Raw genomic sequence first — 27,372 nt, 5'->3', positions numbered from 1 at the left:
TTCCCAAGATGACCAAGCAGTCTGTCCTAAACCATCCAGTGCAGGCTCTATGCACTATTTTGCTGGTATCACTTATCCTGCAGGTTGTGGGCCATGTACCCAGTGGACCACAGGCCCTCTGGTAACAGTTACACTCCTTGATATCACCTTAATGGTTAGGGATGCATCATCTAACTTCCCTAATTTTCCCTCAAAGTCATCCAGGAAAACAAGAATCTAAGACTGACCATTCCTGGGAGAGATCTTGAGAAGCAGAGTGGTCTAATGGAGTGGATAGAGCACGGACCTGGGAATCAAAAGGACCTGAGTTCTAATCCCAGCCCTGCTGTGTGACATTGGGGAAGTCACTTCACTTCCCTGTGCCTTTCCTGTAAAATACGGATTGACTGAAAGCACCATGTGAGACATGTACTGCATCCAACCTGATTAACTTGGATCTATTGCAGTGATGATGATGATGGTATTTGTTAAGTGCCTACTATGTACCAAGCACTGTTCTAAGCACTGGGGGGATACAAGGTAATCAGGTTATCCCACGTGGGGCTCACAGTCTTAATCCCCATTTTACAGATGAGGGAACTGCGGCACAGAGAAGTTAAGGGACTTGCCCAAAGTCACACAGCTGACAAGTGGCAGAGCTGTGATTAGAACCCATGACCTGTGACTCCCAAGCCCGTGCTCTATCCATTGAGTCACGCTGCTTAATACAGTGCACCTGGCACATATTAAGTGCTTAACAGATACCATAAATAATGGTCCATCCACCTGTGTTGCGTGAAGTAGATGGCTGGTGTCCCAGATGAGATCATGGATGCCAAATTTTCAACTTGAGAAGCAGCTTGGCCTAGTGGATAGAACACGGGCCTGAGAGTGAGAAAGACCTGGGTTCTAGCCCCAGCTCTGCCACTTGTCTGCCCTGTGACCTTGGGCAAGTCATTGAACTTCTCTGTGCCTCACTTACCTCATCTGTAAAATGGGAATTATGACTGTGAGCCCCATGTGGGACATGGACAGTGTCAACCTGATTGCCCTGCATCTACCCAAGGACTTAGTACAGTGCCTGGCAAATAGTAAGAACTTAACAAATACCATTAAAAAAAGAGTCAGGGGCAAAACAAGGTGAGGATTTGCAGGGGAAGTGAGGTAGGACAGGTCTTGGGAGTGATAGGATGTCTTTGAAGACCTAACTGGTCAAGGGCCATCACAGGTGAAGACTGCTGGATGCTAGGATTGCTCTAGAAGAAGCGCTGGCTGGAGAAAGTTGGGCTGAGGGTATAATCAGCATGGATCAGTGAACGTGAACCAGAACCTCCCAACAGAGTTCCATGGCTCCAATCACCTAGAATCCCTCCTAGCCAACTAGAACTCATTCATACCCGCTGATACAGACTTCAACCTGCAGTGTTTAAACCTGGGATATGCCTGGGCTTAATGGTGGATTCAGGGATGGGGAAGAGTTTACTGACTGGACCTTGAAGGAGTTAATTAGGTGGGATTTCCTGCCAGAACAGGGAGAAGAGGGGGATAAGTTTACCTGTCATCAAAGGTTTCTAGAGGATTTAAAAGCAGAAATCACATCATAATAGCCATTTTCATTATGTTATTAGTGTTACTGTTGAGCACTTACCTCATACTAAGCCCTGGTATTTAATCACTGGCATTCATTGAACACTTGTGTGTAGAGCACTATACTAATCTCCTGGGAAAGCACAACAGAAGAGGGTAGGCAGGCATAATCTCTGCCCTCAAGAAAAACATAAGACATGGTCTCAGTTCTCTGGACCCTGACCCCACTAAGTAAGGGAAAAGAGACCAATAGAAGAAAAAGAACAACAACAAATTACAGTCCAAAATAAGAGCCATTAGAAGATTTAACGGCCCCAATTATCAACATTAAAACAAATAGTTAAATCAGCACTTGGAGCGGGTAATTACTAAGATTCTCTCCTCTCCAATCAAGAATACTAGAGTACAAACGGCTGTAGTCTTTCCCAGTGTTTCCTAGGTGGTTTCGGCTTTACTTTCATACCGTGGGGGAGAGAAAGAAGACTCCTCTGACCAGCCAGCGGCTCGTCCCAGATCGGGGCTTTCCTCTTATGGGGACCCCAGCTGCTTGGATGACCCACCCTCCACTCTTGAAAGAGATCTGGCTTCACTCCTGAAATGGTTGGGTGGGTGGAGGGGAAACTACTGTAGCAATTGGACCACCCCCTGCAGACACCAGAACCCTCATTCTTATGGGAACTCCAGACACGAGGAAGACAAACAAGGCTGGGAGCGAGGATTGGGCTGAGCATTGCAGAAATAAGTGAGTTGAGCTTAAAAGGAAAGCAAAAGTAAACTTACTGAGAAAGCATAAGGAAGGAGTTGGGGGGCATTTGCTAAGGGTAGGGTGCAGAGCAGCTGCGAGTACTGTAAAGTCCATCAACAGGACCCAACAATATTCTTTTGGCACCAAAATGAGCGAGGCCCATGTTTTTCTCCTTAGTACTGAGTTGGCCTGGCCTGAGAATTGGAATCAGATTCCTTGGAGAAGGCTCAGGAGAGAGCCTGAGGGGCCACTGATGATGGGCTCCGAGTCTCTAATGGGGTGTTCCATAGAGAATGAAGAGTAGCCGGACCGGGAGAGCCCAGTGCTGTGCCTGGGGGTGGGGTGGAAATAGAACCCACTGCACCTTGTGTGGACACACACACGGGCCCAGGAAGGGTGGACCCAGGACCCCAGGAATGCTGGAGAGTGTGAGCAGGAGAATCTCAGGTGAACAAATACTCCAGCCAGACCCCAGACTCCCAACCACATTTCCAATAAAGCTGGGGAGATGTCTGAAATCGAGCAGCAGGGGTCTCTCCACTGATTGCCCTGCCCTGCCTCAGCACACACACATTAAACTGCATAAAATCTAGACTGAGTCTGAATCAGGATGTGATTGCTCCACCATGCCAATCGCATGCTATATCTCCCCCAGCAGATCCTCCAGCCCCATGGAGAAGGGAAACCAAACCAGCATCACGGAATTCCTCCTCCTGGGACTGTCCAACTGGGCAGAGCAGTGGCAGCTCCTCTTCGTCCTGTTCCTCTGGTTGTACCTTCTCGGCGTTGTGGGGAGCCTGCTCATTGTCCTGGCCATCAGCTCTGACCCGCACCTGCACACCCCCATGTACTTCTTCCTCACCAACCTCTCCCTAGCCGACATCTGCTTCCTATCCACCACGGTCCCCAAGATGCTGGTCAACATTCAGACCCACGAGAAATCCATATCCTACGCTGGCTGCCTGACGCAAATGTACTTCTTCATTCTGTTTGGAGGTCTGGACCACTTTCTCCTCACTGGGATGGCATATGACCGTTACGAGGCCATATGCCACCCCCTCCACTACACAACCATCATGAGCCCCCGGCTCTGTAGCCTGCTGGTTGCTGGATCCTGGATCTTCAGTTCCCTCCATGCCCTCATACACACCCTATTAGTGGTTCGCTTATCCTTCTGTTCCAATCGTGAAATTCTTCACTTCTTCTGTGAACTTTACCAGATCCTAGAGCTTTCCTGTTCTAGCATCGTCATCAATAAACTAATGGTGTTTGTCTTTGCAGGACTGATTGGGGTAGGACCAATATTTGGCCTCCTGTTCTCTTACATTCGCATCATCTCCACCATATTGAGAATCCCATCTGCAGGGGGAAGGTGGAAAGCTTTCAGCACCTGTGGCTCTCACCTCTCCGTGGTCTCCTTATTCTACAGCACTGTTCTTGGAACCTACCTTTGTCCAACATCTACCCAAGCATTCAGTAAGGGCTTGATAGTGTCTGTGCTGTACACAGTGGTCATCCCCACAATGAATCCCTTTATCTACAGCCTGAGGAACAAGAACATGAAAGAGGCCCTGAGAAATACATTCAACAGGAAAAGTGTCTTCTCTCGAGGATTCTGACTTGCGGATTAACCTGAAGCTTATTTTTCTGAGAAAGTTTAGCCAGCTCTCATAGACCACATACTTTTTATTACGTACAATTTTGCTTTGTTTGTTTTTTGTAAGGAGTCCATTCCTAGTGAGAGTTTACCATCCTCCATTATGGTCAACAATATTCTGTTGAACAGAGAAGCAGTGTGGCCCAGTGGAAAGATCAGGGACGTGGGAGTCAGAGAACCTGGATTCTAATCCCAGGTGATCATTTGTCTGCTGTGTGACTTTGGGCAAGTCACTTAACTTTTCTGGGCCTCATTTACCTCATCTATGAAACGGAGATTAGGACTGCGAGTCCCTTGTGAGACGGGGATTGTGTCCATCCCTGTTATCTTGTATCTACCCCACACTTAGTACAGTGCCTGACACATGGTAAGCACTTAACAAATACCACTTAAAAAAGAAAATCTTCTGGGACATCTCCCTAAGCAAAACCCTGTAGGGAGACCTGGCACTGAGAGTTTGTTTGTATCTAACAAGGAGCTGGGGGAGCCATAACCTGTGGGGCCTGAGGGACCAGAGACTCCTGCAAATAGTCCTGCCATAAGCTCCACTCACACCAGCACTGCCCCTGTGGTTGAGGAGGCAGTGCTCCTAGCTGGAGCCCCACAGTCCCCCATTCCTCTTCCTCCTCAGCTGCATTGATTGTTCCAGGACAAGTTCCACACCACGAGGCCCATCAACCGAAGGGACAAAGGAGGAGGACAGTGCAGGCAGCCTTCATTGCCCGACTGACCCAAAGACAACCTGCACAGGTAGGGAAGGTCCTCCTGTTCCAGCACACAGGAGCACCCATGCCTCTTCCCAATCACGGTGGGAGAACTTTAGCATTCACTCTGGTCCAATATTGGGGCTACAAGCACATCTCAGCCCCCTTCCCCAGCGTATAATAATAACATTATTATAATTATTATTAATGTACTTTGTTGAAAAAATTGAAACCATCAAGAGCGATCTCCCCAAAATCTCCCCTGCACCCCTCCAGTCCCTTTCTCTTCCTGCTCCCTTTTTGATTCTCCCATCCTTTCCAACATTACTTCAAGAGATCTCCCACCTCCTCTCAAAATCCACCCCCTCCACCTGCACCTCCAGTGCCATCGATACAAAGGTACTTTGTCCAAACACTTGCACCCTCCTATCTTCCCTCTGACTGCCATCTTCAACCACTCACTCTCCAATGACTCCTTCCCTGCTGCTTTCAAACATGCTCATGTATCCTGTATCTTAAAAAAAAACTTCCCTTCATCACATGGCTCCCTCCAGTTATGCTCCTTCTCCCTGCTATCATTCCTCTCAAAACTCCCTGAGTGACCTGCCTACATTTGCTATCTTCAATTCCACTCTTCTAATTCTCTCCTGAAATCCGGCTTCCATCTCCTTCACCCCACCACAACTCTTTTCTCAAAGGTCACCAATGACCTCATTGTCATCAAATCCAACAGCCTCCACTCCATCTTAATTCTCCTAGACCTCTCAGCTGTCTTTGACACTGTGGACCCTAAATTTGGCTTCATTGATATTGTCCTTTCCTGCTTCTTCTCCCATTTCTTTGGCTGCTTCTTCTCGGTGTGTTTTGCTGGCTACTCCTCTGCTCCCACGCCCTAACTGTGCCAGTCACTCAAGACTCAGTTCTGAGTCCCCTTCTTTTCTCCATCTTACACCCACTGCCCTGGAGAACTCATTCATTCCCACAGCTTCAGTTACCATCTCTACATGGATGATTCCCAAATCTACCTCTCCAGCCCTGATCTCTCTCCTTCTCTGTAATCTCACATTTCCTCCTGCCTTCAAGGCATCCCTACTTTGATGGCCTCTCTTCACCTCAAACTTAACATGTCCAAAACAGAACTCCTTGTCTTCCTCCCCAAACCCTCTCCTCTCCTTGACTTTCTGAGCACTGTAAATAACACCACCATCCTCCCTGTCTCACAAGCCTACAAACCTAGCACTATCCTCGACTCATCTCTCTCATTTAACCCTCATTTTCGGTCTGCCACCAAATCCTGTTGGTTCTACCTTCACAACATTAATAGAATCTGCCCCATCTAAACTCCTACCATATGGATCATATCATTTATCATTTCCTACCTCAACTATTGAATCAGCCCCCGGGCTGATTTCTCTGCCTTCCAGTCTCTCCCCACTCAAGTCCAGACTTAATTTTTCTTAGAAACTGTTCTGTGCACATTTCCCCCCTCCTCAGAACTATCAAATGGTTGCTTCTCCACCTCCACATCCAAGAGAAATTCCTTACCATTGGCTTTAAAGCATTCAATCAGCTCTCCCCATCCTACCTAATAGCACTAATCTACTATAACTCAGTCAGTACACTCTACTCCTCTAGCATCCACCTACTCCCTGTGCCTTGACCTCATTTTTCCTACTACCAACCCCTTGCTCACATCCTCTCTTCTTCCTGGAATTCCCCTGCCCCAGCCCCCACCTTCCTATCCAACAGACCACGGCTATCCCATCTTCAAAGTCCTTTGAAAATCATATTTATAGTAAGAAGCCTTCCCTGACAACCTTCTCCTCCCCAATGTATTCACTCTTTCTTCTACATCACCTGTGCCCTTGAGTCTGTACTCCTTAAACATTTTTGTTGCTCACCCCACCCCCAGCTCCACAGCCTTAAGTACCTGTACTTATTCTCTGCCATTTCCTCTATCTGTCATTTATTTTATGTCTGTTTCCTCAACTAGAGTGTAAACTCCTTGTAGGCAGGAATCACTTGGACCAACTCCATTGTAATTTCCCAGGCTCTTAGTACAGTGCTCTGCACAGTTAGCGTACAATAAATATAATCAATTGTCCAATCTATTGATTGCCTAAGGAGCCACTGAGCTGAAAGAAATGGGGGGATCATGAGACCTGAAACACTGAGGTCCAGTGAAGCCCTGAGCACCACTGACCCTTCCTGGCTCCCAGCATTGCACCCTGTTGCAGGTGGTGCCCTGCACCAGGCAATTCTCACCTCAGGCCTTGTACTTGAACTCTCAGCTGGCACAGAAATAAGTGGGGTTACCCTCAAGCCCTGCACTGTGCCTGGGATGGGAGCTGTCCTCTGAGGCATTTTGTAGTAGTCATAGTCTAAAGAATATTTACTGAGCACCCACTGGAAACAATGCATTGTATTAAGGTCTTGGGAAAGAATAACAGAAACACAAAGAGCCCACAACACAAAGAGCACACAAGGAGCTTACACTCTAATGGAGGAGGCAGGCATAAAAATATTTACCAATAGAGACAACAGGATAATGAGCTGAATGTTCAATTGATCACGCAAATATACTCAAGTGTAGAGGAAGGGTACAAATGCATAGGGAAGTAATAGAAGTGGCTAGGCTAGGCTAGGCTATAGCATGCTATGCTATGGCTCAGAGTGTAGGTCCCTCGCTAGTGTGGGCCCCGTATGAGACCCTGTGGCTACTGTGGTCCCTGAGTGGACCCTGTGTGTCCCCAGAACACAAGGCAAACAGGCTTTATAGTTTAAATTAGAAAAGTGAGAAAAATGATTTTGATCAATTGATGGTATCCATTGAGCGTGTACTGTGTGTGGAACACTGTATTAAGCACTTAGGAGAGTACAATATTACAGAGCTGACAGACATGTTCCCTGCCTCCAAGGAGCTTACAGTCTAGAGGGGAAGATGGACATGAAAATAAATTATGGATATGAACAAAAGTACTGTGGGGCTGAAGGTGGGGTGAATAAACGGTGAAAATCCTAGTGCAAGAGTGATGCAGAGAGGGAGGGGGAACAGGAGAAATGAGGGCTTAATCAGAGAAGGTTTGGGGAGATGCCCCCCAAGTCAGCTGGGGTCGCCTACCAGAGGGCGGCTCAGGGTACTTTGGATTGAGTGACGATGAGCCAAAGACCAGATACTGAGCCAGAGTGATCAGTTCTGCCTCTTTATTGGGTGAACTTATATAGCTGTAGCGCAGCAAGCAAGCGAAGGTTGAGGGAGTGGGGGGCCCAAGCCCTAATCAGCAGGCAAGCTCTGCAGGGCTCAGTTTAACGCCTACAACTAATAGTAGCAGCAATGTCTCTTATATATGAAGCCCCCTCATACCAGTTACCCCTTCCCGTGTTCCGAGGATGTCTATCTGGGACAATTCCCATTCCGCAACCTTGCAGTGTAGTCGTTCCGTGTCCTTGCTGTGGGTTGCTCAGGTGGAGGGACGGGGTGAATTCACAGATAGGGCACTCTTCCCACACTCCACCCCTTCGCCCCCACCATATGCCTGGAGCAACCTGGAGCTGGGGTCCACAATAGTCTTGACGGATGGCCTGTGCAAGTAATAGCATCCTAGCACCAAAGCTGCACAGAGCACGACGCACCCTAGCACGATCCACTGGGACCAATATCCCATTCCTATACTCCCGCACCCCAGCAGCCATGAGAAACACCCGCAGTCTGTCACCATCTTTTGGTTCAGTGTTCATATCTGAAGTCTGGCTTTGGTTAGGCAGAGCACAGTGTGGTACCAATCTTGCTGTGAATCTGCCAGAGCTTGTCATATCCCTTTTGTGGCCTCCTCCACCTGCTCCGGCCAAGCTACTGAGTCCACTAGATCTGTTGGAACATCCCAGAAGAGGATGTGGTGTTCATGACACTCCCACCTGGAGAAGTCGGTGCGATTACCAATGCGCAACCCTACTAAGGACATATTACTACAAACAAGCACTAGATTAGCACAAGCAGCACTAACATTATAATTAAAGGTGATCATGGTTATGTTTATCTGTTCTCCGCACACCTAACCAAATTTCCCTTTATCCAAACACCAGTAGTTTCCCTCTTCTACCCTGGCAATGGAAATCGGCCAATAGTAATAGCATTTGTTAAGCACTTACTATGTGTGAAGCACTATTCTAAGCGCTGGGGGGATACAAGTTTATCAGGTTGTCCTACGTGGGGCTCACAGTCTTAATCCCCACTTTATAGATGAGGTAACTGAGGCACAGAGAAGTTAAGTGACTTGCCCAAAGTCACACAGCTGACAAGTGGTGGAGCCGGGATTAGAACACATGACCTCTGGCTCCCAAGCCCTTGTTCTTTCCACTGAGCCACGCTGCTTCACACTGCCTGCCTGCCAACTGTCCTGCATGCTCCCACACCCCCTGGGGTCATGTGAGCTGAACCAATCCCTCTTTACTTGGGTACATCTAAATGGGGAGAAGGGCTTCCACTGATTCCTGGACCCATTCCACCAACCCCACCTTTCTCCCAGGGGGACCACCCATCTGCCATCCTTACACTATCCCTAATCCTACTAGGGCCACGGTCCGCAGGGGTGAGTTGCCCATCAGGTGGATACAGGCGAGCCAGGTTGGGGGCCCACAGAGCTTGGCTTACTTCTTCCATTAGGGTGGTGAGATATAGTAGCAGTCCTAACTGAGTCTGGATGCAGGCCTCCAACCAGGTGATGTTTTGGGCCCAGCGGGCCAGCTCCCCTATGAAGGTGCCTGCCCACGTTTTCAGAGCTTCAGCTGACTTTACTATTCTTTTCCAACCTCTGGCATCCTGCAACATTTCAGCGCTAATTAGTTGCTGGATCCGGCTTTCGTATTGGAGGTTTCGGTCTCGCGCATCCCACAGGTCTTGTATGTTCTCTTGCTTCCATACTCCCAGTGTGCTGCCAACCCACCCAGTGATGTCTCTCTTCCGTCGTCTGGGGGCCCTTGCCGGCTTCCGGCTCCCCACCCACCAGGTCCATTGTTGCCAGAGCTGGACCAGGGCAGTGGAGCAGTTTGGGTGATGGGTGTCTATCCACCAAGGCTCCAATGACCAGGAGATTGCCTCAGTAGTCCACCGAGTGGGTGAACAGGCAAGCCCCTTCCAGGGTGGCTTCCCATAGGTATGCGGCCCTGGTCCCTGAGTATCTATTGTCCATATTGTCTGGTATAACTTTGACAACCAGCAGGGGTGTGCCCGAAGTCCAGGAACCATCTGTGGAGTTTTCCCAGCCTGGTGTGGAGGCGTTCAGCCTATAACCATACTTGGGCCATGGAGGGGTGATCCGGGAGGGGCATCTCCTAGACAGCATGATGGGTGCTTCTAATGCTCTCTGATCCTCATATCCGGCCCATTTCTCAGTTATCAGGCTGAGGCACAGCCAGGCCATTTTTGCGCCCGTGTCATTGGTGATCTGCAACAACATGGTGTCCACCTCCGTGACATTGGTGACATTTGCCTTTGACATTGTGACGTTCACCCTCCAATCAGGAGAAGTATCCAGCATGTGGCAGGGCACCTGCACAGTGTTGTTGAATGCCGTCACAGTCTCCCATATCCCATTGTATTCTCCAGCTGCGATTACAGTGGCAGGAAGCTGTCACCCTTTAGGGGCGGCATCCCACCACACGGTTCCGTCAGTCAACGGTGCTGCAGTGGTGGTGTCACCTTCCAGCCAGGTAAGGGCCACAGAATATCATGTTGACTTCTTGACCTGGCGCCCCGTAAAGTGGGTGTCTAGGTAGGCCAGCAAGCCATATCCAGCCCCAATCATCTGAAGCCCTTGTATAGTGGCAACCTGAGTGGTTGCTGCCACCGGGTAGGTGAATGCCACTCCCATATGAGTATCCACTGTGATGAGCACATATCTCTTTCCCTGGCTTAAGGGAAGGGGCCCTATGTTGGCCATAGGGCCACAAATTCTTTTGCATACAATGTTCACAGTCTTGCAAGAATTTGCGTACCTCCCTGTGGGTTCCTTCCCACCCCCGTCCCCGGAGGGCTCGATACGTGGCATCCACCCCACTATGAGCTAGTGCCTCATGCACCCACTGGATGGTGTTGGTGGGTCTTGCCTCCCTCACTTGTGCAAGCACGTTTGCCTCCTCGTTCCCGGGGGTCCCCCGATGAGCTGGCACACGGTAAACAGTGAGGAGGGCTTCCTGGGCTCTTAATATTCAGGAGAAGTTACGCCACATCTCTTTTCCCCATACCTCTCCCCGTACTACCTTCCACCCCTTGGCTTCCCACACCCCCAACTATGTGGCTAGGCCGTTGTATATGGCCCAAGAGTCAGTTGCCAAGGCATCTACATCAGGGTGTGTGGATAGGAGCATCCATACCACCCTGAGTTCAGCTCATTGGCTGGACTGACAGACCCCTTCTTCCCAGAGGGTGGTATCCGTGAGAAGTGGACTACAACTACAGCCCATGTACTCGGGTTCCCTTTGGCTGACCCATCAGTGTACCATGTGCCAGTTGGCGGCACCCCCTCCCCCTTCTCTACAGGCCAGTTCTCAGAAATTAGCCCCGAAGGGATCGAGGGAGGGGGTCCCGAGTCCTCAAATGTCACCAGCCCCAATATACACTCGGGTACTGCCATGATGACAACCTGATAGGTGGCGGGGACCATACGGCCCAAACCCAATCGGAGGGTGGTTCTCACGGTGGAGCTGCTGTGCCCCCCAAATCCTTCTATGCACATACTGAGGCCCGTAAATTTGCTGGGGTCCCTGTGTACAGGGGTGACTTCTGCATGAGTGTCTATCAAGGTGAGGGTGGACTGAATATTCAGGGGACCCCAGTAATTGGTCAGGGTAAAGTATGGCCTCCGATCCCCTCCGATTGACCTGACCCGAAGGAAGGGGCCTTGGCCACTTATAATAATAGTAATAATAATGGCATTTGTTAAGCGCTTACTATGTGCAAAGCCCTGTTCTAAGCAGTGGGGGGATACAATGGGATCAAGTTGTCCCACGTGGGGCTCACAGTCTTAATCCCCATTTTACAGATGAGGTAACTGAGGCTCAGAGAAGTTAAGTGACTTGCCCAAAGTCACACAGCAGACATGTGGCAGAGCCAGGATGCGAACCCATGACCTCTGACTCCAAAGCCCGTGCTCTTTCCACTGAGCCACACTTCCCAATGGCTGGTCTCTCCATTCGCTCAGGTCCGGATACAGCAAGTGAACGGGCCTCCTCTTTTGCTCCTGTTGACATTTTCATATGCTTCAGCTATGTGTTTGCCTTCCCCTGCGGTCTACCTCTGATCCTTAGGTAATTTTTTCCACAGGGCAAACAGCACACTGTTTGACTGCTTATCTATCTTTTCTCATTTGGTCCCGGCCACTATTAAATCTCTCCACAGTTGGGATCAGGATACCTTCTGTATTGCTCCTTCCAGAGCGATGGGTTTTGTCGGGGCCACCCCTCGAATCCTCCTAGGTTTTGTAATCAGACCCCACAGATTCCAAAGCCAGTATAAGATCTATGACAGGCTTGCCCATCATTTCCTCAACCAGGGACAGCAACACTCCCTCTATGTTATGGGGCGCCAACCGGAGGAGCTTACTGCGCATCCCAGAATTCAAGGGTGCTGCATCAGGGCTATAATCTCCCATGGCATATATTTGCTGTCTCATTCCCAAACTTCTCAATAACACGCATACCCCTTCTATATCCACCCCATCTTCTGGTTCAGAGGGTAGCTCATCCGGGGTGGCCCAGGTGTCTTTTGCGGTGGCCACTACCCAATCCATCAGGGAGTGGTTACCCCTGTTGGCCTGACCCATCTTCAACTGCTGCCTGACTTGGGGGGTAGCTGCTACTTGCTGTGCGCTTAACATAATCCCATCACCCCCCTGGTCCCAGCGTCGGACCATCCAGGACAGCAGCATTTCTCGAGGCGCTGCTGGTATTGCTTGTGGACCTCCATCAGTTCCGCCGGGGTATAATCCCGTACAGTGATGTGGTCTTTGGATTAGGGGTCCCCTACCCCTTTAGGGCTCAGGGTAGTTTTAGTTTCCTGAGTGATGAGGGGGTCATACCCTTCCCTCGATGTCTTCTTCTATGGTGTTTAACATTTCTTTATCACCCAATTCTTCATCTGGGTGCCAGACGTTCGGGTCCCAGTTGGTGCCCTTTATAAGTGCCTGTACCCTAAGGAGGCCCATCGGTCGCCCCTTCAGCATTGCTAGTCTGCATTCCAAGATGACGCCCCCTTCTCGACTGCTTCTTCGGTGGTCTTATTTGCTGTTTGTAGGAGTCCCACATAAAGCTCTTTCGACTCCTGGTTCTCGCGAGCCACCTTTTCGGCTTCGCGGGCTTTTATTTTATTTTTTTTATAATGGTATTTATTAAGCGCTTACTATGTGCAAAGCACTGTTCTAAGCGCTGGGGGGATACAAGGTAATCAGGTTGTCCCACAGGGGGCTCACAGTCTTAATCCCCATTTTACAGATGAGGTAACAGGCACAGAGAAGTTAAGTGAATTGCCCAAAGTCACACAGCTGACAATTGGCGGAGCTGGGATTTGAACCCCTGACCTCTGACTCCAAAGTCCGTGCTCTTTCCACTGAGCCACGCTGCTTCCCACAGCTTCCCACGCTGCTGTCCACAGGCTTTACTTTTACTTTCCAGTCGCATATTCATTTCATGTCGGCATCCCGCCAGCAGCAGCCACTCTACATTCGCTACGGCTCTCCTCTCCGATTTTGACACCTCAGTCTTAATCCCCATTTTACAGATGAGATCACTGAGGCACAAAGAAGTTAAGTGGCTTGCCCAAGGTCACGCAGCAGGTAAGTGGTGGAGTTGGGATTAGAACCCATGTCCTCTGACTTCCAAGCCCGTGCTCTTGTCTCTAAGCCACTCTGCTTCTCATGTGCTCTAATCCCAGCTCCACCACTTATTATTATCATTATTATTATTATGATTTGTATTATTGAGTGCTTACTGTTTGCAAAGTACCGTACTAAGTGCTTGGGAGAGAACAACACAACATCAAACACATTCCCCGCCAGGACGAGCTCACAGTCTAGAGGGACCTGTGTGCTGTTGGGCCTTGGGAAAGCCATTTCCCTTCTCTGGGCCACGGGTACATCATCTGCAAAATAGGGACCAACAAAATGGGGACTTCTCCCCCTACCACAGATCTCTAGTCTCAAGGGTGTCAAAGGTTACCCAGCTGCCCATGGACTCAGAGGCAGGGATGCTTTCTCTGCCATGCAGGCACCTACCAGCATGGCAGTTTCCTGCTGAGGTGGCCCTCACTTTTCCATTCTCATCTAAAGCCTTTAAACACTTTCTTCCCCCTGGGTTTTTTTTTAATGGCATTTATTAAGCGCTTACTATGTGCAAAGCACTGTTCTAAGCGCTGGGGAGGTTACAAGGTGATCAGGTTGTCCCATGGGGGGCTCACAGTCTTAATCCCCATTTTACAGACGAGGTAACTGAGGCACAGAGAAATTAAGTGACTTGCCCAAAGTCACACAGCTGACAAGTCCTCCCAGCTCCTGCTGGATTCCTGAGCTGGCATTGACTCAGCCTACGGTGATGTCACCGCGTGCAAGGACGCCTTGGCTTTATTCCAACTGCTCTGTTCAATGGTCTTGCGTTTGAAAAACATTTTGAGTTAGGAGACAGTTTGAAGGCTGAGACTATGCAAATGGGTTTTCATTTTCCTTCTTCCCCTAAGCAGTGCAATCCCTGCTTCAGTTCCAATCTTAAGGTGCATAATCAATCAATCAATCAATCAATGGTATTTATTGAATGCTTACTGTGTGCACAGCACTGTACTAAGTGCTTTGGAAAGTATAGTATAATAGAGTTGGTAGATATGTTCTCTGTCCACAGAGAGCTTACAGTGTACAGGGGAAGACAGACATTAAAATAAGCTACAGATAGGGGAAATAGTAAATAGTTAATAGTCACTCCTTCTCTGTCTCTTTTGTGGATGCCTCCTCTGTCTCCCCCTCTCAACTGTGGGAGTCCCTCAAGGCTCAGCTCTGGGTCTCCTTCTATTATTTATCTATACCCACTCCCTTGGTGTTCATTCACTAACACGTCCAAAACAAAACTCCTTATCTTCCCACCCAAACCTTGTCCTCTCCCTGACTGTCCCATCACTATAGACAGCACCACCATCCTCCCTGTCTCACAAGTCCATACCTTGGTGGTATCCTCAAATCAACTCTCTCATTCAACCTACATATTCGACCTGCCACCAAATCCTGTCGGTTCAACCTTCACAACATTGACAAAATCTGCCCTTCCCTATCCAAACTGCTACCATATTAATCCAAGTACTTATCCTAACCCACCTTGATTACTGCATCAGCATTCTTGTTGATCTCCCTGCCTCCTGTCTCTCCCCACTTTGATTCATACTTCAGCCTGCTGCCCGGATCACTTTTCGACAAAACCATTCAGTCCATGTTTCCTCACTCATCAAAAACCTCTATTGGTTGCTCATCCACCTCCACATCAAACAGAAACTCCTTACCATAGGCTTAAAAGCACTAAATAAATTTGCCCTCTCCTACCTTACCTCCCTGATTTCCTACTACAACCCAGTCCACACATTTCTCTCCTCTAATGCCCACCTACTCACTGAACCTCAATCTTTTCTATCTCACTGCCAACCTCTTGCCCACATCCTGCCTCTGGCCTGGAACACCCTCCCTCTTCGTATCTGACAGACGATCACTCTTGCCGCCTCCAAAGCCTCACTGAAAGCACATCTCCTCCAAGAGGCCATTCCTGATTAAACCCTTATTTTCTCTTCTCCCACTCCCTTCTATATCATCTTTGCACTTGGATTTGCACCCTTTATTCACCCCTCCCTCAGCCCCACAGCACTTATATATTTATTCATAAGTCATTTATTTATGTTAATGTCTGTCTCCCCCTCGAGACCCTTGTGAACAGTGAACCTGTCTCCCAAACATTTAGCACAGTACACTACACGACATAAGCACTCATTAAACATGATTGATTGAAATAGAGTATAATGATATATGCATGAGTGCTTTGTCATTGGGATGAGTGTTAAACGGCTTAAGGAGTACACAATCAAGTGTGCAGTCGATGCAGAAGCAAGGGCAGATAGGGGAAATACAGGGCATAGTCAGGAAAGACTTCTTGGAGGAGATATGATTTGAGGAGGGTTTCAAAGGAGGGGAGAGTGATTATACTGCAGATATGAATGGGGAGACAGTTTCAGGCCCAAAGGAATCCAGTGCACAAGAGGTCTGTGACTGGATAGATGAGATGTAGATTAAATAGAATGATTAACTCCTAAAGCAGGGGACAACTCATTTGAATGTGTTTGGGAGAGGGGAGCAATGCAGGAGACAGGAAGGTCCGAGAATACAAACCAGAGAATCTCAAATGAACAAGTTCGCCAGCCTCTAATCCCAGCCCAGCCAGGCATCTTACCTTCTGAATGGAAAATGTGGGGATATGTCTGATATCAAGCTTAGGGAGTCCCTTCCGTAACAACAATAACAAGAATAATAATGATACTACTACTAATAATAATAATGATACTATTTGTTAAATGCTTACTATGTTCCAAGCACTGATCTAAACACTGGAGTAGATACAAGCTAATCAGGTTGGACACAGTCTCTGTCTATATATATGGGGCACACAGTCTAAATAGGAAGGAGAACACATAGGGAATCCCCATTTTACAGTTAAGGAAACTGAGGCCTAGAGAAGGTAAGTGACTGCCCAAGGACAAACAGCATGCAAGTGGAAGAGCCATTATTAGAACCCAGATTGTATGAATCCAAGGCCTGTGCTCTTTCCACTAGGCCACGCTGTTCACCTTTACTACTTATTCTGCCAGTTCTTTCCCTGGCAACTGCACAGGCCTAGGAACAGGCAGAAACAGGATATGATTGCTTCAACATCCCATTCTCCTGCCACGTTTCCCCCAGCAGATCCTCTGGCCCCATGGAGAGGGGAAACCAAACCGGCATCTTGGAATTCCTCCTCCTGGGACTGTCTGACCGGGCAGAGCAGCAGGAGCTGCTCTTCATACTGTTTCTCTGGATGTACCTGCTCGGGTTCCTGGGGAGCCTGTTCATCATCCTGGCTATTGGCTCCGACCCGCACCTGCACACCCCCATGTACTTCTTCCTCACCAACCTCTCCCTGGCCGACGTCTGTCTCCTGTCCACCACGGTCCCCAACATGCTGGTCAACATTCAGACCCACAGCAAATCCATATCCTACGCAGGGTGCCTGGTGCAAATATATTTCTTCATTCTGTTCATAAGCCTGGACCACTTTCTCCTCACCGGGATGGCTTATGACCGCTACGTGGCCATATGCCACCCACTCCACTACACCACCATCATGAGTCCATGGCTCTGTGCCCTGATGGTTTCTGGCTCTTGGATCATCAGCAGTCTCCATGCTCTGACACATACTTTACTGGTGCTTCGACTATCCTTCTGTTCAGACAATAAAATCCATCACTTCTTCTGTGAACCTACTCAGATCATAAAACTTTCCTGCACTGATCCACTCATCAATGAAGTATTGCTGTTTGTTCTTGGAGCTCTGTTAGGGCTAGGTCCCCTCACGGGCCTTCTGTTCTCTTACAATCGTATTTTCTCCACTATTTTGAGAATCCCATCTGCCAGGGGAAGGTATAAAGCTTTCTCCACCTGTGGCTCTCATCTGTCCGTGGTCTCTTTGTTCTATGGTACTACCATCGGGGTCTACTTTGTCCCCCGGTCCCCCCACATGGCCAGGAAAGAATCTATAGTGTCGGTGATGTACTCGGTGGTGACCCCCATGCTGAACCCTTTCATCTACAGCCTGAGAAACAAGGACATGAAAGTGGCCCTGAGAAAATTCATCAGTAAGAAATCTGGCTTCTTCCAGAGACTGTAATCCCTTCATCTTGTTTGTTAGCAACTCTTTCCCCTGTCATCCGCTAATTGTCAGTGTCCCACAGCCTCTGTTCTGGGCCCCTACTTTGCAGATTCTGCACTCACTCTCTTGAGGCACTTATTTACTTTATTTACCACCTTGATCAATCAATAAATCAATCATCAGTATTTATTGAGTACTTACTGTGTGCAGGGACCTGTATAAAGCGCTGGGTAGAGTACAATACAACAGAGTTCGTGGACACATTCTCTGCCCACAACAGGTTTACAGTTGAGAGGGGAAGATGGATCTTTATTCATTCAATCGTATTTATTGAGCACTTACTGTGTGCAGAGCACTGTACTAAGTGCTTGGGAAGTACAAGTTGGCAACATATAGAGATGGTCCCTACCCAACAATGGGCTCACAGTCTAGAAGGGGGAGACAGACAACAAAACAAAACATATGGACAGGTGTCAAGTCGTCAGAACAAACGGAATTAAAGCTAGATGCACATCATTAACAAAATAAATAGAATAGTAAATATGTACAAGTAGAATGAATAGAGTAATAAATCTGTCCAAACATATATACAGGTGTTGTGGGGAGGGGAAGGAGGTAGGGCAGGGGGGAATGGGGAGGAGGAGAGGAAAAAGGGGGCTCAGTCTAGGAAGGCCCAGAATCTTCAGTTTACCATGTAAGAGCTTACTGTGTGCTAAGCACTGTACTAAACTCTGCAACAGATACAAAATAATCAAGATGGACACAGTCTAAGTAAGAGGGAGTAGGAATTAATCCCCATTTTATAGATGAAGAAACTGAGGACCACAGAAGTGAAGTGACTTGCCCAAGGTGATGATGATGATGGTGGCATTTGTTAAGCGCTTACTATGAGCCAAGCACTGTTCTAAGCACTCGGGTAGACACAAGGCAATCAGGTTGGCCCACGTGGGGCTCACAGTCTTAATCCCCACCTTCCGGATGAGGAAACTGAGGCACAGAAGTCAAGTGACTTGCCCAAAGTCATGCAGCAAGCAAGTGGCCGAGTCAATATTAGAACTCAGATCCTCTGACTCCCAAACTCATGCTCTATCCACTAGGCCATGCTGCTTCTCAGCACTTAAGCATCATTAGATGCATACTATGTGCCAAACATTATACTAAGAACTCGGGGTAAATATAAGATAATCAGAATCAGATAACAGATGGGCAGTCCCACGTGGGACAAGGACTGTGTCTGACCTGATTATCTTCTATCTACCCTAACATCTAGTACACTGAAATACCACAGTAGTCATTATTTAAAGCAGATTCACAATGAAGGGACATTACAGGGTGCTTACACTGTATAATTGGCCTTTTGCGCACCAACTACTTAAAGATGTCATACTGTTTGACTCTTCTACACAAAAAAGTTAATGACAAAATGGTTTCTACACTGTGAGCCCGTTTCAAGACTGTGAGCCCGTTGTTGGGTAGGGATTGTTTCTACCCATTGCTGAATTGTACTTTCCAAGCATTTACTACAGTGCTCTATGCACAGTAAGAGCTCAGTAAATATGATTGAATGAATGACCCCTCACAGTAGAGATCTCTGTGGCAGAGCACGGGCTTGGAAGTCAGAGGTCCTGGGTTCTAATCCAGGCTCTGCCACTGATCAGCTGTGTGACTTTGGGCAAGTCACTTGACCTCTCTGTGCCTCAGTTACCTCATCTGCAAAATGGGGATCAAGGCTGTGAGTCCCATAAGGGACAACCTGATTACCCTGTATCTATCCCAGCTCCTCGAACAGTGCTTGGCACATAGTGAGCACTTAAATGCCATCTTTATCCTTATTGCTGAATGGGCAAGGTTGGCCACTGCTCTTTAAGTCAGCTGTCGAGACAAATTTACTGACACCCTAAACCTATTTCAAGGTGAAATGTGCTGAAAGGTGTAAACTACACTTCCTTCAATCCATTTCCTAATCGTTATTAGGATGTGATGCTGGACTTTGCAGGGAATGTCAATTATGGATATGCATATAAGTGATGTAGGGTTGAGGGTGAGGTCAATATCAATTTCCCAAAGGTAACAAATCCAAGTGCACAGATGATACAGAAGAGAGAGGAAGTCAGGGAAAATAAAGCTTAATCAGGGAAAGCCCCTATGTGGATGATTCCCTGTTCTATCTCTCTAATCCTGACCTCCCACTTCTGACTTCCAGGCCCATGGTTTTTCCCCTAAGCCACGATGCTTCCCCCAGAGCAGCATTCTAATCTTGGTTCTGTTCCTGGGTTCTAATCCCAAATTTCCTCTCGCCCCTAAGACAGCTCCACTTGAATGTCCCACCTGCACCTTAAATTCAACGCGTTCAAAACTGAATGCCTCACCTTCCTTCATAAAGCCCCTCCTTCTCCATCTCCTCCTAATTCTCCTTCTCCAAATGTTCCTCTCTCTGCCAGTAACTTCACCGCCCCCTCCCTGTTCCCAGAAGCTGGCTGCTTTGCCATGATCCTTGACTTCATCATTCCATTTCAATTCTCACACCATTCTCTTTCTAAATCCTGTCAGTTCTTCCTCCAGATTTCCTGAATCCACCCTATCCTCTCCATCAACGCTGGTCCAAGCCTGCTAATCCTAGCCCAGCAAGACTACATAAGGTATCAGCCTCATCACTGCTCTTCCTGATTCAAGCTCTCCCCTTCTCCAGCCCATTCTCTACACTGCTACATGGATCATCTTTTTTCAGCACCACACAGCACACCAAGCCAACCTTGTTCACTTTAAATTTATCCGTTCCTGTCTTAACTCAGCCCTCTCCTCTGCCAGGCAGAACTATTTTTCCTCTGTTATTGACACCCATGCCCATCACCCCCGTCAGCTCTTCCGTACATTTACCTCCCTCCTCAGGCCCCCTGTTCCTCCCGCTCCTCCATCTCTCACCCCCAACAATCTGCCCTCCTACTTCATTAGTAAAATTAAAACCATCAGGTCTGAGCTCCCCAAAGTCACCCTACCCCTTCTCCATACCCCCTGCTCTCAACCTTCTCTGCTACTCTCCCATCCTTCCCAGCAGTATCTTCAGATGAGATCTCCTCCCTCCTCTCAAGTGCCACTCCATTTACCTGTGCTTCAGACCTAATTCCATCTCATCTTATGGAAACTCTCACCCCTTCCCTCCTCCCCTCCTTAACTTCCATCTTCAACCACTCAATCTCCACTGGTTCCTTCCCCTCTGCCTTCAAACATGCCCACATCTCCCCCATCCTAAAGAAACCCTCTATTGACCCTACTGCCCCTTCTAGTTATTGCCCTATCTCCCTCCTACACTTCCTTTCTAAACTCCTAGAATGAGTCGTCTATATTCACTGCCTCGAATTCCTCAATTCCAACTCTTACCTGGGTCCCCTCCCATCTGGCTTCTGTCCCCTACACTCCACCAAAACTGCCCTCTCAAAGGTCACCAATGACCTCCTTCTTGCCAAATCCAATGGCTCCTACTCTATCCTAATCCTCCTCGACCTCTCAGCTGCCTTGGACACTGTGGACCACCCCCTTCTCCTCATCACGCTATCCAATCTTGGCTTCACAGATTCCATCCTCTCCTGGTTCTCCTCTTCTCTCTCCGGCCATTCATTCTCAGTCTCCTTCGCGGGCTCCTCCTCCTTCTCCCATCCCCTTACTGTAGGGATTCCTCAAGGATCAGATCTTGGCCCCCTTCTGTTCTCTATCTACACTCACTCCCTTGGTGAACTCATTCGCTCCCAGAGCTTCAACTATCATCTCTACGCTGATGACACCAAAATCTACATGTCCACCCCTGCTCTCTCTCCCTCCCTCCAGGCTCATATCTCCTCCTGCCTTCAGGACATCTCCATCTGGATTCTGCCCGTCATCTAAAACTCAACATGTCCAAGACTGAGCTCCTTATCTTCCCTTCCAAATTCTGTCCTCTCCCTGACATTCCCATCACTGTAGATGGCACTACCATCCTTCCCGTCTCACAAACCCGCAAACTTGGTGTCATCCTCGACTCCACTCAGCCATTCACCCCACACATCCACTCCGTCACCAAAACCTGCCAGTCTCACCTCCACAACATCGCCAAAATCTGCCCTTTCCTCTCCATCCAAACCGCTACCTTGTTGGTTCAATCTCTCATCCTATCCCGACTGGAATACTGCACCAGCCTCCTCTCTGTTCTCCCATCCTCCTGTCTCTCCCCACTTCAGTCTATATTTCACTCTGCTATCCGGATTATCTTTCTTCAGAAATGATCTGGGCATGTCACTCCCCTCCTCAAAAATCTCCAGTGGTTGCCTGTTGACCTACGAATCAAGCAAAAACTCCTCACTCTTGGCTTCAAGGCTGTCCATCACCTCGCCCCCTCCTACCTCACCTCCCTTCTCTCCTTCTACAGCCCAGCCCACACCCTCCGTTCCTCTGCCGCTAACCTCCTCACTGTGCCTTGTTCTTGCTTGTCCCACCATCGACCCCTGGCCCACATCCTTCCCCTGGCCTGGAATGCCCTCCCTCCACACATCCACCAAACTAGCTCTCTTCCTCCCTTCAAAGCCCTACTGAAAGCTCACCTTCTCCAGGAGGCCTTCCAGACTGAGCTCCCTTTTTCATCTCCTCCTCCCCCACCCTACCTCTTTCCCCTCCCCAAGGCACTTGTATATATTTGTAGATATTTGTTAATCTATTTATTTTACTTGTACATATTTACTGCTCTATTTATCTTATCAATGATTTGCTTATACCTACAATTCTATTTATTCTGACAGTTTTGACACCTGTCTACATGTTTTGTTTTGTTGTCTGCCTCCCCCTTCTAGACTGTGAGCCCATTGTTGGGTAGGGACCGTCTCTATATGTTGCCAACTTGTACATCCCAAGCGCTTAGTACAGTGCTCTGCACACAGTAAGTGCTCAATAAATATGATTGAATGAATGAATGAACACCTCTTCACACCTCAAAAATCTCCAGTGGTCATCCTTCTCCTTCTGCAATAAATGGAAACTCCTTGCCATTAGCTTGAAAGCTCTGCACCATCTTACGTGTCCTCTCTCTTCACCGGCTACTTCCCAGCTTCCCGAGCCTTTGTGGTAACCTCTGCCACCATACAATGTCCTAAAAAAAGAATCCCCAATCCAGGGTGCAAGGGTCTAGTCAGACACAATGGCTAACAAAGAGCTATGTCCTGAAGAATTTCTCTGCTCTTTCCCAGTAGCACGGCTCTGGGTACAGTGGGGTCTGGCAGGGTCAGAATCCCACGTCCAGCACTGGAATTAGATGGGGTTCAATTGCTTAGTGAAACAAAATTGGATAAGGAATGTATAATTGAAGGTGTGTGGGTAACCTTGTAGCTACCCCGGAGCTTAGAACATAATAAGCATTTAATAAGCACTACAACTGTTGTGAAATAGTTTTGGTAAGAGGTAGAATTTTCACTTTTATTGGAACAAAGTAACTCAGCTCCCTTTCTGCAAATGATTTTGCACAAATAAAAATGGGGTACTTCTAAAACAAATCCCTACCATTGATACAAACTGTGAAAGAAATGGAAAAGGGTAGAATTGTTTTAAAAAAAATGATGTCATGGTGTTTTCTTATCCATAAAAACTAAACATCAAAGTTATGATTTGAAAGTATTTGCTACAATAAGTGATAAAAATAAAAAAACCATCATAGGAGTTGGGGAGGAGCAGCCTACAGGTGAGATGACAAATTGCAGAATTTGTAGAAAGTGAAACTCTGAAAAACCCATCAGTTAACTTTTCTCAAAGGGAGAAACAGTGAAAAATGCTGGAAATTGACAAAAAGGATGAATACTTAGTCGGGTTATGGTTGAAGTGTCATTGTTCATGAAGGGTAGAGATAGCGACAATAAAGACTCATTGTTGACCAAATCCCACACCACTGAGGAGGGGACACCTAATGACACTCGATGATGGAAGAGTCAAGCCAAACAAAAGGAAATGTAAGAAATTCCGGCAGAAATCAAACAGGTTCAAATGGGATTTTTACTAAATTTACAGATGTTATGGATTTATGGAAAGGTGAGAGATAGTGGCCCCTCTCAGGATCGAACCTGGAGAGTTTCCAGTACTCTACCAGTTTCAGCTGTGGGAGGGAGAGTCAAGCAAAGACCTATCCATTCCATTCCTAGCTTGGGCAGTGGCTAGCGAGTGGAAGACTATCTGCTACAAGTCAAAACTCACCCATGCTGGGCAGGAGCGACGTGGGATAGAGTTGAGGGCAGAAAATAGATTTTACTGTGCAGAAGGCGGCAATGGTAAACCACTTCCGCATTTTTACCAAGAAAACTCTGGATACACTACCAGAATGATTGCAGATGCAGAGCGGGCCATTCTGGAAGACACGTTCCCATGGTGTTGCTATGGTTCGGAAACGACTCAAAGGCATAAGGCAAGATAAGAGGGATAGTGGAAGGTTCAGGAAAGGATTAAGAAGGCACCCATTCATGGAAGGTCATTGGAGGGAGCACACTAGTGATGATAGATGGTACATCCCAGGAAAGCAAATAATAATAATAATAATAATAATAATAATGGTATTTGTTAAGCACTTACTATATGCAATGCACAGTTCTAAGCACTGGAGGGATACAAGGTGATCAGGTTGCCCCACGTGGGGCTCACAATCTTAATCCCCATTTTACAGATGAGGTAACTGAGGCACAGAGAAATGAAGTGACTTGCCCAAAGTCACCCAGCTGACAAGTGGCACCGCCGGAACTAGAACCCATGACCTCTGACTCCCAAACCCGGGCTCTTTCCACTGAGCCATGCTGCTTCTCTGCATAGTGTACTTTTGGCACAGGGGGAGGGAGGCACTGTCAGAGACAGAATTTTGGGATCTGGGCACCATTGTCCTGAAACAATAATGGTATTTCTCAGGTTGTTAGATAAGAATGCTGCCCAAGGCTCACTCTCTCCTGGGCAGAGGTTACAGTGGTAGTGCAGTGGAGGATTCTGGGTGGATTCCTGGCTTATTCTACCTCTCTTCAGAGGGGTGAGGAGACTGGTCATTGTTGTCCCTTGGTCTGTGCTGAGAGATTCTCAAGAGTTGGCCTGAGGGATATAATCACTGAGCTTCAGGGACGGCTGTCCAGGAGAGCCTAGGAGATTCATTCATTCATTCTTTCATTCATTGAACCGTATTTATTGAGTGCTTACTGTGTGCAGAGCACTGTACTAAGAGCTTGGAAAGTACAATTTGGCAAAAGAGTCAATCCCTGCCCACACCAAGGTTACAGTCTAGAAGGAAAAATGGTATTTGCTATGTCCTTGCTATGTGCCAAGCACTGTTCTAAGCCCTGAGGTAGATATAAGGTAATCAGGCTGTCCCACATGGGACTCACAGTCTTAATCCCCATTTTACAGATGAAGTAACTGAGGCACACAGAAGTTAAGTGACTTTCCCAAAGTCTCACAGTCAATAAGTGGCGGAGCTGGGATTAGAACCCATGACCTCTTTCTGCTATGCCATTGCTCTTTCCACTCAGCCATGCTAAACTGTCCCCAATAAGATTACATTATCATCTCCAGATATCTCCCTCAGCAGAGCCAAGAGGGGCCAGGACAGAAACCAGAAGCTGAGTGTTTGTTTGTCTCTAACAAGGAGCTCAGGGAACCATGGAGTGTGGGTCCCAAGGGCCCAGAGACTCTTGCAAATAGTCCTGCCATGAGCCCCTTTCCTGTCCGCACTGCCCTCGTGAGTGAGGAAGCAGTGCTCCTGCCTGGGACCCTGCAGTCCTGTGTCCCTCTTCCCACTCAGCCACATCAATTGTTCTTGGAGTTCCCTACCACAGAGTTCATCCCCCGAGGGTACAGAGGAGGTGGACAGCATATGCAAAGTACATTGCCCACCCGACCTCAAGACAACCTGCACAGGTAAGGTACCTCCCCACAAGCCACCCACGGGAGGAACCCACACCTGTTACCCACCCCTGACAGGAGAACTTCAGCCTTCATGTTACTCCGATATCGGGACTACAGCATATCTCAAATCCACTCCTCGATGGTAAGACACGGGGTTTGGGCATCCTGAGAGTGGGGTATGTGGCCTCATCGTCCCGGTGACAGCCATAGTGGCCAGGTCGCCCGGGTGGGAAGTGGAGCCCGGACCCCTGTCCCTGACAGCCAGGGCCTGGGGAGGGGGCTAGGAGAAGGGCATGTCTCTGGGGGAGGCAAAGACCCCCATTAACTTTCCACTGGAGTGTGGGTCCTCACCTCGACTCTCCACAGGCTCTTCCTCTCTGTTATATGTTACTGACCACATTTAGGAGAGAAGCCAACAGCCACATGTCTGGGCTGGGCGCTCCAGTCTGGGTATGAGGAGCTGCTCTTCCTCACTTGAAATGCCAAGCCTTCCATGTTCAGGTTGGAACACCCTCAGAGCCTGCTCAGTTGAAGTCACAGAACACCCAGGGACTTGTTGCCTGGGGGTTCTAAATGAAGGAAACTTCAACCCATCACCAATCTATCAACCAATCAGAGAAGCAGCGTGGCTCAGTGGAAAGAGCCCGGGCTTTGGAGTCAGAGGTCATGGGTTCAAATCCCAGCTCTGCCAATTGCCAGCTGTGTGACTTTGGGCAAGTCACTTAACTTCTCTGGGCCTCAGTTACCTCATCTGTAAAATGGGGATTAAGACTGTGAGCCCCCCGTGCAACAACCTGATCACCTTGTAACCCCCCCACGGCGCTTAGAACAGTACTTTGCACATAGTAAGTGCTTAATAAATGCTATCATTATCATTATTATTATTAGTATTTATTGACCACTTACTGTGTGCAGGGCACTGTACTAAGCACTTGGGAGAGTACAGCCCAGCAATATAACACATATATTCCCTGCCCACAATGAGCTTACAGTCTAGTGGGAGAGACAGACATTAATATAAATAGATAATAATAATAAGGATGATGGTATTGGTAAAGCGCTCACTATGTGCAAAGCACTGTCCTAAGATACACATTCCAGCCACCCTTGCTTTCAGATCACTGAAAGAGAAGATAAGGCTTCCAAGTGTGGGATTGTGTCTGTCACAATGACCTTTTTTCTACAAAAGCCACCTGGCTCACCTGATTGTGTGTCTGCATTATCATCATCATCATCATCATCATCATCATCAGCAACTGTATTTATTGAGGGTTTACTATGTGCAGGGTACTGTACTGAACCCTGGGGAGAATACAATACAACGGAGTTAGAAAAACAAGCCAATAGTGTGCAGTGCATCTTCTCCTGCGGCCCCTGCTGCAGAGGATGGAGAAAGTTCAGGGAGGGCCAGAGGTCGTTGGAGGTCAGCAGCTTGAGCCATGCAGTAGGAGTCAGGGACTGGTGCGCCAGAGATTGGGTACACAGGGGAGCTCTGTTCTAGCGGTATCTGCTGGCTACAGTGTGACAGATGATGCCTGGGCTGGGTTTCCATGGCACTTTTGTCTATCAGCCTGGATGCCATCTGAAGGGGGTTATGCTGGTGGTGCCCTCTGCGAGTTTGGGGTATTGCCCTGGGAGTTTCTTGCCTAAAATCCAACAAGTCTCCCCTGATCCCTACCAGGCCTAATAACAACCTGCCCGAACCACGATGTTTCATCAACAAAACTGGAGGTCACCATGACAACTTTGTTTACTTAAACTTTATTGTTTCCTGCCTCTCCTCTGCCAGGCAAAACTATTTCTCTTCAATTATGGACACCCATGCCCTTCACCCCTGTCAGCTGTTCTGGACATTTAACTCTCTCCTCAAGCCTGCTGTTCCTCCCCCTCCTCCA

At 48.1% G+C, this 27,372-nt stretch overlaps 1 protein-coding gene and 1 non-coding gene across 2 annotated transcripts; both read left to right on the top strand.

Moving 5' to 3' along the window:
* Nucleotides 1–2,982: 2,982 nt before the first annotated feature.
* On the top strand, nt 2,983–17,608 carry LOC119922735 (olfactory receptor 1G1-like). Its single transcript, XM_038742411.1, has 3 exons — nt 2,983–3,471; nt 14,246–14,262; nt 16,669–17,608. Exons 1-3 carry the CDS (start codon nt 2,983–2,985, stop codon nt 17,606–17,608), a joined length of 1,446 nt encoding a protein of 481 aa, XP_038598339.1.
* Nucleotides 17,609–23,646: 6,038 nt separating this feature from the next.
* LOC119922780 lies at nt 23,647–23,784 on the top strand. The gene has a single exon (XR_005448715.1). It is a non-coding gene; the product is annotated as a small nucleolar RNA SNORA7 (small nucleolar RNA).
* The last annotated feature ends 3,588 nt before the right edge of the window (nt 23,785–27,372 follow it).

Source organism: Tachyglossus aculeatus, unplaced genomic scaffold (assembly GCF_015852505.1).
Source record: "Tachyglossus aculeatus isolate mTacAcu1 unplaced genomic scaffold, mTacAcu1.pri scaffold_123_arrow_ctg1, whole genome shotgun sequence".
Lineage (NCBI taxonomy): Eukaryota > Metazoa > Chordata > Mammalia > Monotremata > Tachyglossidae > Tachyglossus > Tachyglossus aculeatus.
Note: the sequence above shows the minus strand (reverse complement) of the source record. Positions and strands in the feature narration are given on the sequence as shown.